We start from the raw sequence: 18040 nt of genomic DNA, 5'->3' as shown, positions 1-18040 counted from the left end.
TTCATTGTGGTGCGCGGGCTTCTCATTGCGGTGGCTTGTTGTGGAGCACAGGCTCTGGGCGCACAGGCTTCAGTGATTGTGGCTTGCAGGTTCAGTAGTTGTGGCACACGGGCTTAGTTGCTCCGTGGCATGTGGGATCTTCCCGGACCAGGGCTCAAACCCCTGTGCACTGCACTGGCAGGCAGATTCTCAACCACTGCGCCACCAGGGAAGCCCCAAAATATGAGTTCTTGATTTTAGTAAGTTATCCCTTTTTTCAGTTTTGAAAATCAACATTATTGAGATATAATTTACCTGCAATAAATCACAGCTCAAAAATTCTGTGGTAGCATCCGAATACTTACTCATTTTTTTCTACTTAAAGTAAATATTTATACACTGAAAAAATAACATTGGAAAGGTGAGAAGAGTCCTGAAGTCATAGGTAAAAGAATGGGCAAGTGGAGTGGAGACACAAGTGAAGAGTGTAAATCAGCATTTCATGAGGAAGTAACCTTTAATTTAACATGTTTATTGTAAATCTAAGGAATAGATGTTTAACTATATTTTTTTAAATGATGTTTATCTAAGGAGGCCTAAGATATCTCCCTTGATTATTTTTTAAAATTAGTTTATTGAGTTACATTTTGCATACAGTAAAATTCACCCCTTTCAAGTGTACAGTTCGATGGATTTAGACGAATGTAAATAGTAGTGTAACTGGCACCGTGATCCAGAGATAGAATATTCCCATCCTCCAAAAAGTTCCCCTCCTGCCTTGACATCGTCAGTCCCCTCCTCCTAACTGTAGCTCTGATAACCACTGGTCTATTTCTTCTCTATAGTTTTGTTTTCTTTAGAATGTCAAGTAAATGGAATCATGGCGTAAGTGTAGTGTTTACCGGCCAGCTTCTTTCACACAACATAAAGCTTTTTTAGATCCATCCGTGTTGTTGGGTGTATCACTGGCTTGTTCATTTTTATTGCTCTGCGGTGTTCCATTGTGTGAATATACCACTATTTCTTTATCCATTCACTCTTGACGGACATTTGGATTGTTTCTTTTGGGGGACTATTAAGGAGAAAGCAGCTGTGGACGTTCTTCACGTGCCAACACTTCGTGTCATGTGGTAACTTATGTTTAACTTTATAAGAAACTGGCAAACTGTTTTCCAAAGTGGCTGTACCAGTTTGCATTCGTTCCAGGGTTACATGAGAGCCCTAATTGCTCTATAGCCTTGCTGGTCTTTCTTAAAAATTTTACAGAGTGGATATGTAGTGCTATCTCATTGTGCCAGTTTTAGTTTGCGTTTCCCTAATAACTAATGATATTGAGCATCTTTTCATATACTTACTGACCATTTACATATCTTCTTTGATGAAGTATCTGTTTAAATGTTGTGTCCAATTTTTTTTTATTGGATTTTTTGTCTTGTTACTGGTTGTAAGAGTTCTGTATATATTCTGGGAACAAAATCCTTTATCAGATACATGTTTTGTAAATTTTTTCTGCCAGTCTGGTTTCTCCCTCTCTTTTATTTTTTTTTAAATCTTCTGTACAGCGTCTTTTCAGTATATGTGCTTCCGAAACGAGTACTGCAGTGTCTTTTAAAGAACAGAAGTTTTAAATTTTGATGAAATCCAATTTATCAGTTTTTTATTGTATGGTTTATGCTTTTTGCATTCTATCTAAGAAATCTTTGTCATAAAGATTTTCTCCTGTTTTCTTTAGCAAGTTCTTTTAGAAAGTTTTCTTTTATAGTTTTAGCCCATGCGTTTAGGTCTATGGTCTATTTTGAGTTAATTTTTGTATATGGTGTGGGGTAAGGGTCTAGGTTCTTTTTGTTTCACTTTGCATATTTTTCAAGCACCCCTTGTTGAAAAGACTGGTCCTTTCCCTGTTAAATTACCTCGGCACCTTTGTCAAAGATGAACTGACCGAATGTGCGTGCTCTATTTCTGGACTCTACTCTGCTCCGTTGATCTGTATCTCTGTTCTTTAATCAATACCACGCTGTCTTCATCATTTTATAGCTTCTTGAAATCCGGTAGTGCAAGTCCTCAAGCTCTGGTCCTCTTTCTCAGAATTGTTGTGACTTTTCTGGATCTTTTTCATTTCCCTTAAATTTTAGAATCTGCCTGTCCACTTCTATAAAGAAAGCCTTCCAATCCCTTGCCTTTTCATTTGCTGAATAATAGTAGTATGTTTACCAGTCTCAGTCCTTAGCAGTCCTGGAATTCTTGATCATTATTATGTTCCTTTATTTTGCAAAGTATTTAATTTGGCCTTTTATATCAGTATTTATAAGTAAGATATTTGCTTTTATTTTGCTTTCCCTTTTTTATGATATCTTTACCGGTTTGGGTATTCAGTGTTATGATAACTTTATAAAATGAATTATGAAAGAATCACTATTTTCTGTTTCACTGAAACAGTTATGTAGTGAAGCAATCAAATATTCCCTAGGAATTTGCAAAACTATTTAAGACCAATCCATCATTTTTAAAGGAGTAATTATATTTTATTATTTTCTATGATTATGGTCTGTTCAAGTTTTCTCTTGTTGTTTTCCTGAATGGATTTCTGTTTTCTTAGGAAGTCATCTATATTATTTACTTTTTTCAAGTCTAGCATTATGGGGCTGGGCGTAGTGTTCCTTTAAAGCTATTAAAATCTTTCAGATTATTTAGAAGAGCTTTTAAAAAGTTCTAAATGGTTAGGATTTCATTTTTATTATGTCAAGGAAAGTAACCTATCCTAGCCCTACATTTAAAAAAAATTTTATTGAGGCTTTTTCTTTTTATTTGGGGCAATATATAAGATCCACTTTTGTAAGCAATTCATGGATACATGATAGGGTACTTTGGCTTATTGTTTTATTATAGTGTTCAGATCTCCTATGTCCTTAATTTATTTTCAATTTTCTCTTTGTGATTTATTTTCAGGGCAAGTTTATTCGGATCAACTTTGACGTAACTGGGTATATCGTTGGGGCCAACATTGAAACATGTATCCTTTTTCATAATCGCATTATTCAAAATAGAGAATGATTTAATCTTCCTGTGGACTCATGGCAACCCTCTGTGGTACCTCTTCCATTATCCAGATGATAAAACTTTAGCCCAGAGAGATTGTGACTTGTTCAAATACCTTCAACTTCGGAATATGAACTCCAAAGTGGTATTTTGTTGTTGTTCGTTTTTAACACCAGGTCATGATCTGGTCACATGGCTGGGGAAGTGGAGGGTCCCACTGAGGTGAGGGTACCTGTACATCGACCCAGGAAGTGTCTGTGTGCTGTAAGGACGTTTAGGTGAATACCAATATGTTGCAGACATCTTCAGTTACTGCTGTGTTAGCCCATTTTTTTACCATTTACTTCTGATACTAGTGGGGTGAACATGTCCCATCGAAACAAACCTTATTAATGTACAGAGCTGAAGTAGTTTCAGTTAGTGTTAAGCAGAATAAAAGTAGAGGCAAAAAAAGTCAAATACATAGACTAGTCTTAAGAAATGTCACATGCATAGAATGGCCTTAAAGAATGATAGGTATATAAAGAATTAATTTGATTTAAGAGATAATAAATTAGAAATGATTCTGAATGATAATGTGCCAGTTAGGAAAGATACAGGTGACAATCCTCTGATACTTGTTAAATACTCTTCAGTGATAGAAATACACTGCTTCTATCCCTCAGGTGAGGGATAAATCAAACTTTTCCTGTTAATTCAGAGCTGTGTTTTATGTCTCTAAATATGCTCAGAGCCAGAAAACACAAGAAGCACTTGAAAATGACAGGCGAATGGAGCTAGGGTTTCTTCATACTGGGGAGCATCGTTCGTGTGAGTGTACTTTCCGCCGAATGTGGAGGATGTGTTTGGGAGTCTGATTTAAAATCAGGCTGTGTGGCACACACATAAGATTCACTTTGGTGGCCCCTGGGAAGGCTTACTTCAGAGGAGGCAATCCTCTCCCAAAGCAGTGAAACTGAGACTCTCAGAGCCCAGTGTGGCTGTCGACCCAGAGACACGCCGGGAGCATCAAGTCCCCGTGGACAGAGAACCCAAACAGGCCCCAGATGTGCGTCCTGATGCCCAGGCGGAGGCGCGGTGTTAATGACGTGCAGGCGCTGAGTGCGGACTCGCAGGGGTAGGACAGGAGTTACGCACATGTATTCTGGAGTTCAACAAAGTTTTGATTTGTACCTCTACCACTTATTAGCTGTTCTGTTTTTTTTAAAAAATCTTTTCTACATACGGTGCCTCGCATTTTTATTATTTATTTGTTTATTTATTTATTTATTTTTGGCTGCGTTGGGTCTTCGTTGCTGTTGCTGCGCACCGGCTTTCTCTAGTTGCGGCGAGCGGGGGCTGCTCTTTGTTGCGGTGCGCGGGCTTCTCACTGCCGTGGCTTCTCTTGCTGCGGAGCACGGGCTCTAGGCGCGCGGGCTTCAGTAGTTGTGGCTCGCGGGCTCTAGAGCGCAGGCTCAGTAGTTGTGGCACATGGGCTTAGCTGCTCCGCAGCATGTGGAATCTTCCCGGGCCAGGGCTTGAACCTGTGTCCCCTGCATTGGCAGGCAGACTCTTAACCACTGCGCCACCAGGGAAGTCCCAGCTGTGTTATTTTGAGTAATTTCTTTGTGCCTTGGTTTCCTTATTTGTGAAGTTGCGATAGTAATTCTGATGTCAAAAGGCTTTTCCTGCCTTCAGTGTCACCCTTAACCTCCTTTGCTCAGACCTTCTGGAAAAATCTCGTGCTGTTCGTCAAGCAAAAGATGAACGTACTTTTCATATCTTTTACCAGTTGTTATCTGGAGCAGGAGAACATCTGAAGTGTAAGTTACAAAGTTTTTTACTATTTTATATTCAGTTGAGTATCTTTTTTAATATTAAAAAAATTTTTTTGAGAAAGAGAACAGTTTTGGGAAACAGATTTATACACATACGCCAGAATTCTAGCTGGTTAAATTACGAAAATGATATTGAACTTCCAAGCCATGGGATCAGTTACTTTAAGTGTCAAGCATATGGGTGGTGTTATGTTATCTTTTGTACTTTTGTTTCTTTTCTTTTAAAATAATTTTAAATTAGAAGACAAATGATGTGTTTTTATACACATTCCATTTCAAAGTTTATAAGTACAAAAGTAAGAAAAAATAAATTTATTTAATAAAATTAACTTGAATAAATATGTGTATTCCTAGATTTACAACTTGAATATGTGTTATGCTTCCAGTAGTACTAGAAAGAGCCTGTGTGGATTTTTATTTATTTATTTTGTGAATCACAAGTTTAGGGTTGGACAGGGTAAAAAGTAAATTCTGTTCTTGGTCAGAGTTTTGCTGGGTCAGGAGGGAGAGGAGAAGGTACACAACTTTCCAGTTTCTTCTGAGTTTCAAAGTCCATGCTGCTTCTCTAGGATTAGTATGTATATTATTTAGATATCAAAACAGACATATAAAACCCAGTAATACTTTTCTCATCTGGGGTCTAGGCTTTTGTTAACCATAGGTCATCTGTGGAAGCATTAAACCCAGAAATCAGTTAAAGAAAGACCTGCAAGGAAAAAAAAAATAATAATAAGCAGCAAGTAAATAGAGTAATTGCCAGTGAGAGACTAAAAATTCAAGATTACACATTAGGTAACGCTGAAGGGAAGAAAACCCTCAGGCTTTCAGACTGGCAGGCATTCTGAAGTAGTAATGAATCAAAAAAAAAAAAAAAAAAGACAAAACTGTTAAAAGAAGGAGATTTAAAAAGAAAAAAGAGCAAGCAATACCCAGTAGAAGCTAAATGTGATGTAAATAAGAATTAAGGGATGGGGGTGATCGGGAGAAATTCTCTGCAGCAGAGCCAGTTACACAGAAAGCTAGGAGCACACGATAACATCTACTAAAGGGATAACTGTCTGTTTTACTATTTTGAGTGCTCCTGAGAACGTTCTTCTGCTCTTAAGAACACATTTCTTGAAGGAGTCAGTTAAGTTCTCTCTGACTCCTGGCCCCTGAAGTATAGAGTCAGCGGGGGTGTCCGTTATAACACCCCGTCGGACTATTACTATGTCAGACATCACTCTCAGAGGCAATGTACCACTAAACAGACTGACTTGGAGAAAGAGTTTCAAGGCATTGTCTGGGCTCAGGATTTACCTGGTCCATATTCTACACCTTCCATATCCAAGTCTTTATCTAAGCCCATGCAGTCTTCACATTGACCTCATAGTGTTTGCTATAAACTCCTTGCTAATATAGGAACATAGAATATGGGTTTGAAAGCTTTCCCTCAAAAGATGCCTAAAATATTTAAATCTGAAAATAAAGTTTAGTTATCTGGAAGATTATCATACCCCAGCTTTCTGATTTCAAATATAATATTATACAAACCGATGTTCCCAAAAGCCCCTGTTTAGATGTTTGTTGTTTACATCATCGTTTTCCTTCATTGTACAGATAATGGAAAACTGTCTTATGTTTGTGTATTTAACATGAGCATATAAAGAAAGAAGAAGTACGTGGTGGTGATGGGTTAGATGTTCTTCTGCCATGTGGGTGCAGTTTGAAGGTGGAGATGTGCTTTAGTCTGTTGTTGACTGTTTACTACGTTGTATTCTATTATGTTTTCTTTCAGCTGACTTGCTCCTTGAAGGATTTAATAACTACAGATTTCTCTCCAATGGCTATATTCCTATTCCGGGACAGCAAGACAAAGATAACTTTCAGGAGACAATGGAAGCAATGCATATAATGGGCTTCTCCCACGAAGAGATTCTGTGTATGTGTGATTTCTCTAATAAGATTCTGATGCTCAATTTTCATAAGACTTATAAATTGGGGGTAAATAACCTAAACTAGAAAATGATTGAGAAACTAATGGGAACCGCCTGTAATTTTACGAAATTTTTTTTACGAAATTTGTCTTACTGAAAAATTTTGTGTAGCTAATTTTTAGCACAAACTAAGTTAGAATATGTCTCTGCTACATTTTGATGCAGTATCTTAATTTTTTTCTTTTTATATCAACGTAAAGCAATGCTTAAAGTGGTATCTTCAGTGCTACAGTTCGGAAATATTTCTTTCAAAAAGGAGCGAAACACTGATCAAGCTTCCATGCCGGAGAATACAGGTAAATTGATGAATACTGATTTTATTTCTATTTCCATGGTCTGTTGTTGTGTTCTCCAAAAACATGTTACAACGCAAGCATAAAAGCCCTCCTGAAGTGTTTCCTACGAGACGCCACGTGCCTAGGAGTAAGGGTCACTCTGATTCCATAAAAGAGGCAAGAGAATGGGGTGCAGGGTGAGACGCGGCAGTGGAGACTCTGCCTTAGCCATGGGGCGTTAGGACTGGGGGGTGGGAGGGGGCACAGGCTGCAGAGACCACAGCGCTCATCTGAAAGGGAGCTGCAGCTGCCGCGTTCTATAGCCAGTTTTCTCCTTGCCAGGCATATAGGCCCAGGGCTGCCAGCTAGAATTGATTTTTCAGAGAAAGGTGGAAACCTAGATTTTAATATGAAATCTTCAAGCTTTTAAATATCGAAAATGGATTGAAATTCACACCGGTCGAGGACAGAAGTTTGTGAACCATGAAGTGTGTTTGCAAGCCTTGTGAGGTCTGCTTCCGAAGGTCTGGAGACAAAAAGAAAACTGAGGAATCAGTGTATTGACTCCAATGCTTGATCACCCGAGGCCGTTATCCTGCCTCACAGGATCCACCGTGGCCAGTGAAGGCTGACATACATCACAGTCTCTGCCCTGGAAATCGGCCTTCTTTGTTGTAACCAATATTAATTTAATTCTGTGTAACCCTTTTAAGGGACCTGTCCGTCTCCTGATACCTCATCACCACCATTTCCTGACAAAGCCTTTGCACCTCATCTTAAATCTTTAGAGTTCCAGGACCATGAAATGTATCATTCATTCAAAGTATTTTGATTGACCTTTGGGCCAGCTTCTTCCATATAGCTTTCACGTGGTTAAGTAAGACTTAAAATCGAGCAATTTAAGATTTAGAACAAGAAATGTATTAGTGTAACTTTGCTTGGAAATCTTGACCTAGAGATAGAAGAGAATCAAGTCACCCTTCTGAAAGACAAGGCAGCCAAGTGTGTTTCTACTTTTTAAAATATAATGTGATAGGTTTTCTACTTGTTATTTTTTTTTTTACCTTTAAAAAAATATTTATTTATTTATTTGTTTATTTGGCTGCGTTGGGTCTTCGTTGCTGCACACAGGCTTTCTCTAGTTGCAGCGAGCAGGGGCTACTCTTCGTTGTGGTGCGTGGGCTTCTCCTTGCAGTGGCTTCTCTTGTTGTGGAGCACGGGCTCTAGGCATGCAGGCTTCAGTAGTTGTGGCACGTGGGCTCAGTAGTTGTGGCTCGCGGGCTCTAGAGCGCAGGCTCCGTAGTTGTGGCACACGGGCTTAGTTGCTCCACAGCGTGTGGGATCTTCCCAGACTAGGGCTCGAACCCGTGTCCCCCGCATTGGCAGGCAGATTCTTAACCAATGCGCCACCAGGGAAGTCCTCTACTTGTTATTTTAAGATAACTTCTGGCTTATAATGGTTGGTTTTGTCTTCCTTTTTTTAACGCCCTTGATTTGTTACTTTTTCATACGATTTTATAGACTGGCATTTGAAAATTTCCCTGAAAATCTGGAAATGTCTCATAATGGCAAGGCTTTCCCCCTCTTTTTGTTTTTTCTCTATTCTTTTCCTTCTTTCTTTTCTTCCTTTCTTCTTTCCTTTATCTCTTTCTAACTTTATTTTTCTTTCTTTCCATCCTTCCCTACGTTTTCCTTTTTTCCTGCTTCATTTACAGAACAACTGTTTTTTTAAAAAAAAAAAACAACTAAAATGGCTCCAGTGTCATTGCTTCATTGCTGTTCTCTACATCACCAGTAATGAAAGTAAAATAAATCTCTTTCTTATGAGAAGCTTTAAAAAATTACAACTCTATAAATAATTTTTCTCAAATTATTACCTATATTAGGTAGTGGTGGTTAATTAACACTTGCTCTGTTGCAGTGAGTAAGAGTTTGTACTTTTTAATTACAGTAAAATGTAAATATGTAAGAGGAGAGAGAAGAGTGTAAGGAACTCCCCACATTCTCGTCACCTGGCGTAGACAGTCACCAACTCATGGCCTGTCGTGTTTCACTCATACCACCTCTCACTTCCCCTTTTCTGGATTATTTCAAAGCAAGTCCCAGATATTTAATTTGTAAATATTTCAGTCTGATGCTTGACTCAGGATCAAAAAATAAGGGCCTGAAGTGAGCATATACACTTGGACTTCTTTTAGTATTGGTGATATTTCTACTTTCTCTTACCAGAGTTTTTCAGGTTATCAATATTTTTAAAATTTTTAATTGTGATAAAATTGCACATAACAAAATTTATTTTGACCATTTTTAAAGTGTACAGTTCAGTAATGTATATTCACATCATTATGCGATCAGTCTCCAGAATTCATCTTGCAAACTTAAACTCTAAAACAACTCCCCATTTCCCCCTCCCCCAGCCCCTGGCAACCACCATTCCAGTTTGTTTCTATGAATTTGACTAGTCTGGGTACCTCGTGGAAGTGGAATCATTCAGTATTTGTCTTTTGTGACTGGCTTATTTCATCAGGTTATTAATATGTTATTATACATTAATTTCCCATGGCATTTTTACATGTTGGTACCAAAGTGGCATTTCTCTAAAAAGACTTATTCTCTACTGTTGTCTATAGTACTAAAAGTAAAATTATCTTTATTAACATACCAGTCTCTACAGCCCATTCCTCCTTATCCACTCCCCGCCCCATGAATAAGGTAAATATAGCAAATAGCTGTTAACCAGTAGTACCAGAGCACCACAAATTCGAAAGAAAAAAATACATTTAGTCACAGAAATTTATCACAAACATAATAATGAACCAAAAGGAAGAGCACGTTTTGATTATTGGGCTTTGGATATAAGGCAGTTTGAAACTAGATAAAATCTGAAAAAACAATCACAAACAGACCAAGCGAGAGCTGGGAAATTAGGGTCATTATTGCTGCTTCAAAAACAAAAACGAAAACCAATAAAAGACTGCCAGATCTAACCACCTATCTGCAGGAGAACAGAGGCTGGAGGCACGCGTTAAATGACCACGGGCTACAATCAGGATGAATGGTTCCGTTTCCAGTGATACTGAAACATTTACACGCGCCTCCCTGGAGTTGCCTTCAGAGGGATATTGGCAAATTATTAGCTTTTAGATTGAATATGACTCTTTTAAAAAAAGCATAAATGGCAAATAAGAGGACAATAAGGCTTAGAAGTAGAAAATGTGATGCAGTTATAAGGGAACTTGTGTTTTCCTGGTAGAGGAAAGTAAGCCAAGATATAACCACACTATAAAGTCTATTTTTTCGCTGCTAAAATGATGTTTATCGTGATAAAGCAAGAGAGTGTAGGCAATTTGCTTTTGCTTCTTTGTATTTTTCAACTTCCCATTCAATACGTACACACAAGCATACCTATGTAGGTTAACTAAAAGGAGCCAGGACGTAGGGGTTGAGGAGGGCAGCTGGTAGAAGCTGGTGAGAAGAGTCACAAACCAAAGGAAGTGCTCCCTGAGGCACGGCCTGCCCTGCCCACCCAGGGTGCTGCTAGGTTGCCGACAGTTCACCTGGATCAGAGCGGGGTAGGATGCAGAGCATCTTTGAGGAAGAACTTGGTTACGCTTCTCACGTGATTCGAAATGCACTGACCCTTATAGAATCGTATTGTTGTTTTAACACTTAATCAGACGTGTATTGTAATAATTGGGGCACTTGTTGGACCTTAGTGACATTAGACAGTGAACTTCTGCTGAGGGTAGGTGCCCTAATGCTGGTGAGAATCAACAGGAACAAAATTAGCAGCTTTTTATGTGAGCCGAGAAATCAAATAATTTTAATAACCTTTAGGTTTCTTGCCTACTAAAATATTATTAGGATCGCTATATGGGCATGATAAGTTGTCTTGGTAACATGATGATTTAAACTATTTTAAACGCCATTTTTCTCATTCTGTGCATTATCCATGGGTTCTAAGACTTAGTAACTTGTATTAAATTACCCAGAATAAGTAATTGCTGACTAATCTTCTCTTATATAGCCTAAGGATGAGTATTATTAATTTGAAAGGATGAAGGTAGTTTTCATCAGACCTAAAACTTGCCCAACCTTATGCCTTATATTTAATTTCTTAATACAATCTGATAACTACTAAGGTGTTTCAAGTGTTTACTAAATATACTGCGACTAGATCGTAAGTAGAAACCTAGTATTGAGGAGACCTTTTACCCTCTAGTTGCCCAGAAACTCTGCCATCTTCTTGGCATGAATGTGATGGAGTTCACTCGGGCTATTCTCACCCCCCGGATCAAGGTCGGCCGAGACTACGTGCAGAAAGCACAGACCAAAGAACAAGTAAGTTTAACATCAGTTGCTATCACACATTTGTTTGAATGATAACCGTGGCCGTTAGACCTTCTGATGGGCATGTAACAAACTGAATCAATAGAAGCCCTATTATATGGGTGTTTCTTGGTACTAATTGAGTACTTTCTCTCAGAACGTTTTTAGAGGTGACTTGTAAAAAAGGAAATCTGAAATATCACCTTGAGTTTTCCCCAGGTAGATGGATCGTCCATGTTCCCCAGGACATGTGCCTCGGGATCCCGCCCAACAGGCGTGCCCTGCTTGCTCCCTTGTCCCTGTTGGGGGGAGGGGAGACAGCGCCAAGAATGCAGGAGTCGGATTCACCCGTTTCCTGGTGGACTCTGGGCAGATTCGCTGCCTAGAACCCCAGGGGCAGAGGGAAGAGTTTATTTTTACTGGGCATCTTCACCCATTTCCTACATTGATTATCTCCAGTTTACATGTAATTGTACTAATACCCTCTGTTGATGTATAAAATTCAGAGAGGATTACGCAGTAAGTGCTCTGTTAGGGTTCTGGGGGCGCTGTAGATCATTAAACTCCCTCCATCAAGCAGCTTTTAGTGTTTTGTTGAGATTATTTCCGGAATAAAAGGTTGATGTTGTCTAATTACAGGCAGATTTTGCAGTAGAAGCTTTGGCAAAAGCTACCTATGAGCGGCTCTTCCGCTGGCTCGTTCACCGCATCAACAAAGCTCTGGATAGGACCAAACGGCAAGGGGCATCTTTCATTGGAATCCTGGATATCGCTGGATTTGAGATTTTTGAGGTATATCTTTCTCCCTCCTGCTCTTCCTTCCTTCTGTTTATTCTTTTAACAAATAACACTTAAGGCTCCCTCGGTACCAGCTTCAGTGCCAGCCACCAGGGATATGATGGTAGATAAGTAGGTACAGTCCCTGCCATTCTGTTGATAGTAGAGAGTCAAACATTAAGTGACAGAAACCCAAAATTCTCAGAATTTTGGATAATGAAGTGAGGGGGGGGCTGTGATCGAAGGAACTGGGGGGGCCCACTGTGGAAGATGTGTCTGCAGCAGTAAGAGTGGAGCACGAGAAGCCCCCGCCCTCAGGAAGACGCCCCAGCATAATGAGAGTAGGTCCAGTGGTCCTGTATGGGAGAGAATTTGTCAGATGTGAGAAACTGCTAGAAAGCCAGTGGGACTAGATGTAGCTGACCAGAGGGGCAGAGGAGCTGGAGACATGGAGTGTGAGATGGAAAAGCAGAAGCGGGGAGACCATGGAGGATGGCGTTGCCGTAGCCTGGCGGCCAGATGACACTGGCTTGGGCGGGAGTCAGGAGCAGCTGTGTGAGATCAAGAGATGAGGAAACATAGTGGACTCCGTTCTGAAGATACACCCACAGGACTTGGTGATGCACCTCAATATATTTCATTACTAATCTGACTAGATTTCTCCAAACACTCACCATCAATCCGTCAAAGCTTTGTAGTCACATACCTGCCGTGGTTTTGCTAACCGTTGATAAAATTTTGGTCTCCTAAAAATGTGTATCTTTCTCCTTTGATAGACACTACATAGCAAGGCACAAATACTAAATTAAATACTTCTTGGGATCAGTGTGCTGCTTTGACCAGTTGGATACTGAATTGTCCTGTTTTTATTTATTTATTTATTTATTTTTTAATTTATTTATTTATTTTTGGCTGTGTTGGGTCTTCGTTTCTGTGCGAGGGCCCTCTCTAGTTGCGGCAAGCGGGGTCCACTCTTCATCACGGTGTCATCAACCTGTGTCCCCTGCATTGGCAGGCAGATTCTCAACCACTGCGCCACCAGGGAAGCCCAAATTGTCCTGTTTTAAAATGAACCCCTTTGGACTATAAGTCTGTCCTCATAAAATCTGAACTGTTACTGGTATAAGCAGTTTTATCCCCCAAACTGCCACTGCCACTATAAAAGATTGCTTTAATATGTTTTTGTTTTTGTTTTTTTTAATTAATTAATTTATTTATGGCTGTGTTGGGTCTTCATTTCTGTGCGAGGGCCCTCTCTAGTTGCGGCAAGCGGGGTCCACTCTTCATCACGGTGCGTGGGCCTCTCACTGTCGCGGCCTCTCTTGTTGCGGAGCACAGGCTCCAGACGCGCAGGCTCAGTAATTGTGGCTCACGGGCCTAGTTGCTCCGTGGCATGTGGGATCTTCCCAGACCAGGCCTCGAACCCGCGTCCCCTGCATTGGCAGGCAGACTCTCAACCACTGCGCCACCAGGGAAGCCCAAATTGTCCTGTTTTAAAATGAACCCCTTTGGACTATAAGTCTGTCCTCATAAAATCTGAACTGTTACTGGTATAAGCAGTTTTATCCCCCAAACTGCCACTGCCACTATAAAAGATTGCTTTAATATGTTTTTTGTTTTTTAATTTATTTTTGGCTGCGTCGGTTCTTCGTTGCTGCACGCCGGCTTTCCTCTAGTTGCGGCGAGCAGGGGCCCCTCTTTGTTGTGGTGCACAGGCTTCTCATTGCGGTGGCTTCTCTTGTTGTGGAGCACAGGCTCTAGGTGAGCGGGCTTCAGTAGTTGTGGCTCGAGGGCTCTAGAGCTCAGGCTCAGTAGTTGTGGCACACGGGCTTAGTTGCTTTGCGGCATGTGGGATCTTCCTGGACCAGGACTCGAACCCGTGTCCCCTGCATTGGCAGGCAGATTCTTAAGCACTGCACCACCAGGGAAGCCCCAAGATTGCTTTAATATGTACTGATTTGTGAATAACTGAAAAACCATGAAAGGTGGCTGCGTGCAAATTGCATGTCTGTTGCCTTCCTGTATGTAAACAATCAGAAGATACAGTGAAAGAAAAGACCCCCACTTCCAGCTGCCAACAAGAACAGATGAAATACCTAAGAAGAAATGGGCAAGATTTAGTTGAAGACAACTTTACAGTGCAACTGTGAAAAAATGAAAGACTTAAAGAAATTTAAAAATATAGCTTGTTCTTGGATGAGAAAATTCAGCATTGTAAAGGTGTAAATCTTCCCCAAATTTATCTTTTTTTTAAAAAATATGTTTTTAACATCAAGAAAAAAGAGCATAGATTTTATTTTATTTACTTATCTTTATTTTTGGCTGCGTTGGGTCTTTGTTGCTGTGCTTGGGCTTTCTCTAGTTGCAGCGAGCGGGGGCTACTCTTCATTGTGGTTCATGGGCTTCCCATTGCGGTGGCTTCTCTTGTTGTGGACCACGGACTCTAGGTGCACGGTCTTCAGTAGTTGTGGCACACGGGCTCTAGAGCACAGGCTCAGTAGTTGTGGTGCATGGGCTCGGTAGTTGTGGCGCACGGGCTTAGTTGCTCTGCGGCATGTGGGATCTTCCCGGACCAGGGCTTGAACCCGTGTCCCCTGAATTGGCAGGCCGATTCTTAACCACTGTGCTACCATGGAAGTCCCCCAAATTTATCTTTAAAGTGAACAAACTTGTTTAAAACCTATTTCAAGGGGTAGAAGAGGACTAGGCAACCTGCTTCTAAAACTAATTTGAAAAATAAGTTGAAGTATAGATAGTAAAATTCTGAAAAATAAATGAAAAGAGGATATTAAGAGATAAAACATTATAAAGCTGTAAAACTTCAGAAGTATGGTTTTGACATACGAATATACACAGACAGTAAAAAAAAAAAAAAAATGTTTTAGATGCTAAAAATGCAGGATTGTTTAGTGAGTGTTATTTGTCACGGAAAAGAATGGAAAATGCCCACTGTTAGGAGATTTATGCTCACTGTAGGAGATTGGTTTGATTAATTATGATATATATTCATGTAATAGAGAACTGTGCACCCATTATAAAGAATGAGGTGGCTTTATATTACAGACTCCAAGATGCGTTGTTAAGTTTTTTTAAAAATCAGAGTAACACACATTTATGAGTGCACAGACTGTTTCTGGAAGGGTCACAAGAAATAGGTGACAGTGGTTGCTTATAGGAGAGCAAGTGGGTGATTGGAGTGAGACTTCTCAGTGCATCTCTCTGTACATTTTAAATTTTATACCATGTGTTACCAATTTAAAAATCGATTATTTTAAAATACAGTTGGTAGCTTAAATACGAAGACAAGTAGAAATCCATTAAAGAAAAATACCATCACATGTAGTAGCTCAGGCTAAATAGAGCGCTAAGATCTCATGATCTTAAGGCAGAGCAAAATCCATTCACATAAACATAACCAAGCACCATCGGGCGGTCTGCAGGTGTTGATGTGGGTCACTAGAAATACGGCGTTGAACAAGGCAGACTCTGCCCTGGCCCTCCTAGCGTGACCTCGTTCTAAGACGCTGAGTGTGACACCTCCCAGGGAAGATTGGAATGGCTTTTTCAGACTCTAAATCTATTCCTTGGGGCTTGATTAAACCTTCCCTAATTACAGATCACTTTATAATGAAAGAGGTTGTTCATGGGCCCATGGTACTTGTGTGGACATCATGGAAGCAGAAGGAAAAGCTGAGTACTTCTCATATAAGGCGACTGCTTTAAGAAAACTATCCCTCGGGCTTCCCTGGTGGCGCAGTGGTTGAGAGTCTACCTGCCAATGCAGGGGACACGGGTTCGGGCCCTGGTCTGGGAAGATCCCACATGCCGCTGAGCGACTGGGCCCGTGAGCCACAATTGCTGAGCCTGCGCGTCTGGAGCCTGTGCTCTGCAACAACAGAGGCCGCGATAGTGAGAGGCCCGTGCACCGCGATGAAGAGTGGCCCCCGCTTGCCGCAACTAGAGAAAGCCCTCGCACAGAAACGAAGACCCAACACAGCCATAAATAAATAAATAAAAATTTTTTAAAAAGATTTCTTTAAAAAAAAAAAAACTATCCCTGTTACTTCATCCATCCATGTTTCATCCCATCAGCAGCACAATAGAGAAATGGGCAGATTTCACAGAGAGGGAAAAAGAAATGTCTGTAACAGATGAAAAGGTTATTATTATTTTCTATTATTGTTTTCCTTAACTCACTCTGGAGCCAGTGGCCTAAGTAAGGAGCAGAGGAGACAGCAGCCCATCTGTCCTCTGGACCCTCAAAGCTCACGGAGACGCGCTTGCCTCCTTGGCCTCTGGCCTTCCCAAGTCTCTTTGTTTCTCTTCTTTTTCTCACTTTCTTTCTCATTTATTCATTTCTCTTCATTAACCATTCGCTAATCAAAATGGTTTTATTTGTAGAAACTCAGCACACTAAGTTTATCATTTTCTCATTTTAGCTTCGCAGTAATGTGATCTGGGTGTGTGTGTGTGTGTGTATGTGTGTGTGTGTGTGTGAGACAGAGATTAAGAGAGACCCCCCTCGCTTTAGTCACTGTCATCTGATGGACTCAGTAGGGTAGTCAAGACCTGATGAATAACTCTTCGAGAACTTTCTGGGAACTAGCTGACTCATTATCCCTCCCCCATCCCCACCCCATGTTTGGAACATGGCTCTCCTGGCACCCGCAGCTGAACTCCTTCGAGCAGCTGTGCATCAACTACACCAACGAGAAGCTGCAGCAGCTCTTCAACCACACCATGTTCATCCTGGAGCAGGAGGAATACCAGCGCGAGGGCATCGAGTGGAACTTCATCGACTTCGGGCTGGACCTGCAGCCGTGCATCGACCTCATCGAGAGACCCGTAAGATCCTCTCCCCGCCATCTGGCTCTCAGCCCCTGCTCAGGCGGGGCCTTGAGTTTTTTCTTGCCATCAGCTGAGACAGGAATTATCCTGTCTCATGAGTGCTAAGATAATTTTCTAGTCTAAATTTCCTAGGAAAGTGATGCCCATTTGAAATATCCATTTGAAAAGTGAGTAGCGTGCCAGTAAGACCCTTCTTGAGCTGTCCTTTCTCACGGCCGTGTCCTGTCCTCGCGTGGGTCCGTGTGCTGGCCGACGTGGTCCTTGGCTGCCCGCAGGTGCCACGGTGGTGGCGGCAGCTGCCCTCACTCCAGCCCTCGGCACGTGTCAAGGGTGTGGGGCTCTCCTGAGCACACGTCCGAGGTGATAAAGGGGCGTCGTGTCTAGCTGGGAATAAGACAGGTCGTGCAAATCCATTTTGGGGGGTAACTAAAGCTTATCCTCATAAGTACAAAGATGCTTTTTTATAAGGTTTTTCAAAACCTTGTAAGAGTTTATAATCATAGGGAATTTAACTATAGCATGTAGAATGATACGGCCTCATGATTCCATTGTGGGTCCTTTCGAAGTGGAGAGGGAGGACAACTTTTTCCAGAAGGAAAATACCTAAAGCGACTCTGTCGGGGCACCTGCCTGTCCCGGGCGTCTGTCCTCATCTCTCACAAACCCAGGCCCCGCCTGCCTTCTTACGGTACTCTGACCACGAGACAAAACATGGTCTCCCAAACTTAAAGCTCTTTAGAAATCCCCAGTGAAAAGGAAAAGGGATGAGAGATCCTGACATTGAAAGATGAAGTAGGAAAAATAAAAAGGAGACAAAATTACGGATCTTCTGAATCATGCTGTCACTTAGTCCTTTAGAAAAGATTAAATTATATTTGGGCTCCTCTTTCAGAATTTAGAAATATTTTCATTGAAACAGATTAAAAATGTAAAAATTATGGCAGAAAGATGGGTGTTTCACTTATCTTAATCTAGAACTTCATTTCTCAAAGTTGTCAGATGA

General features: G+C 40.9%; 1 protein-coding gene across 3 annotated transcripts in view; it reads left to right on the top strand.

The window, feature by feature from the left end:
* Positions 1-18040, top strand: part of MYH10 (myosin heavy chain 10) — a 137978-nt gene that overhangs the window by 69660 nt on the left and 50278 nt on the right. For all 3 annotated transcript variants that reach the window (XM_059907898.1, XM_059907900.1, XM_059907899.1), the window contains 7 exons: positions 2926-2989; positions 4719-4817; positions 6610-6753; positions 7009-7104; positions 11306-11424; positions 12052-12204; positions 16861-17034. In XM_059907898.1, coding sequence (XP_059763881.1) covers positions 2926-2989; positions 4719-4817; positions 6610-6753; positions 7009-7104; positions 11306-11424; positions 12052-12204; positions 16861-17034 — 849 coding nt within the window. The remainder of the gene's footprint in view (positions 1-2925; positions 2990-4718; positions 4818-6609; positions 6754-7008; positions 7105-11305; positions 11425-12051; positions 12205-16860; positions 17035-18040) is intronic.

The sequence above is a fragment of the Balaenoptera ricei genome, chromosome 20 (assembly GCF_028023285.1).
Source record: "Balaenoptera ricei isolate mBalRic1 chromosome 20, mBalRic1.hap2, whole genome shotgun sequence".
In the NCBI taxonomy this organism is placed as follows: Eukaryota; Metazoa; Chordata; class Mammalia; order Artiodactyla; family Balaenopteridae; genus Balaenoptera; species Balaenoptera ricei.
The sequence above is the reverse complement of the archived record's forward strand: the minus strand, read 5'-3'. Positions and strand labels throughout refer to the sequence as shown.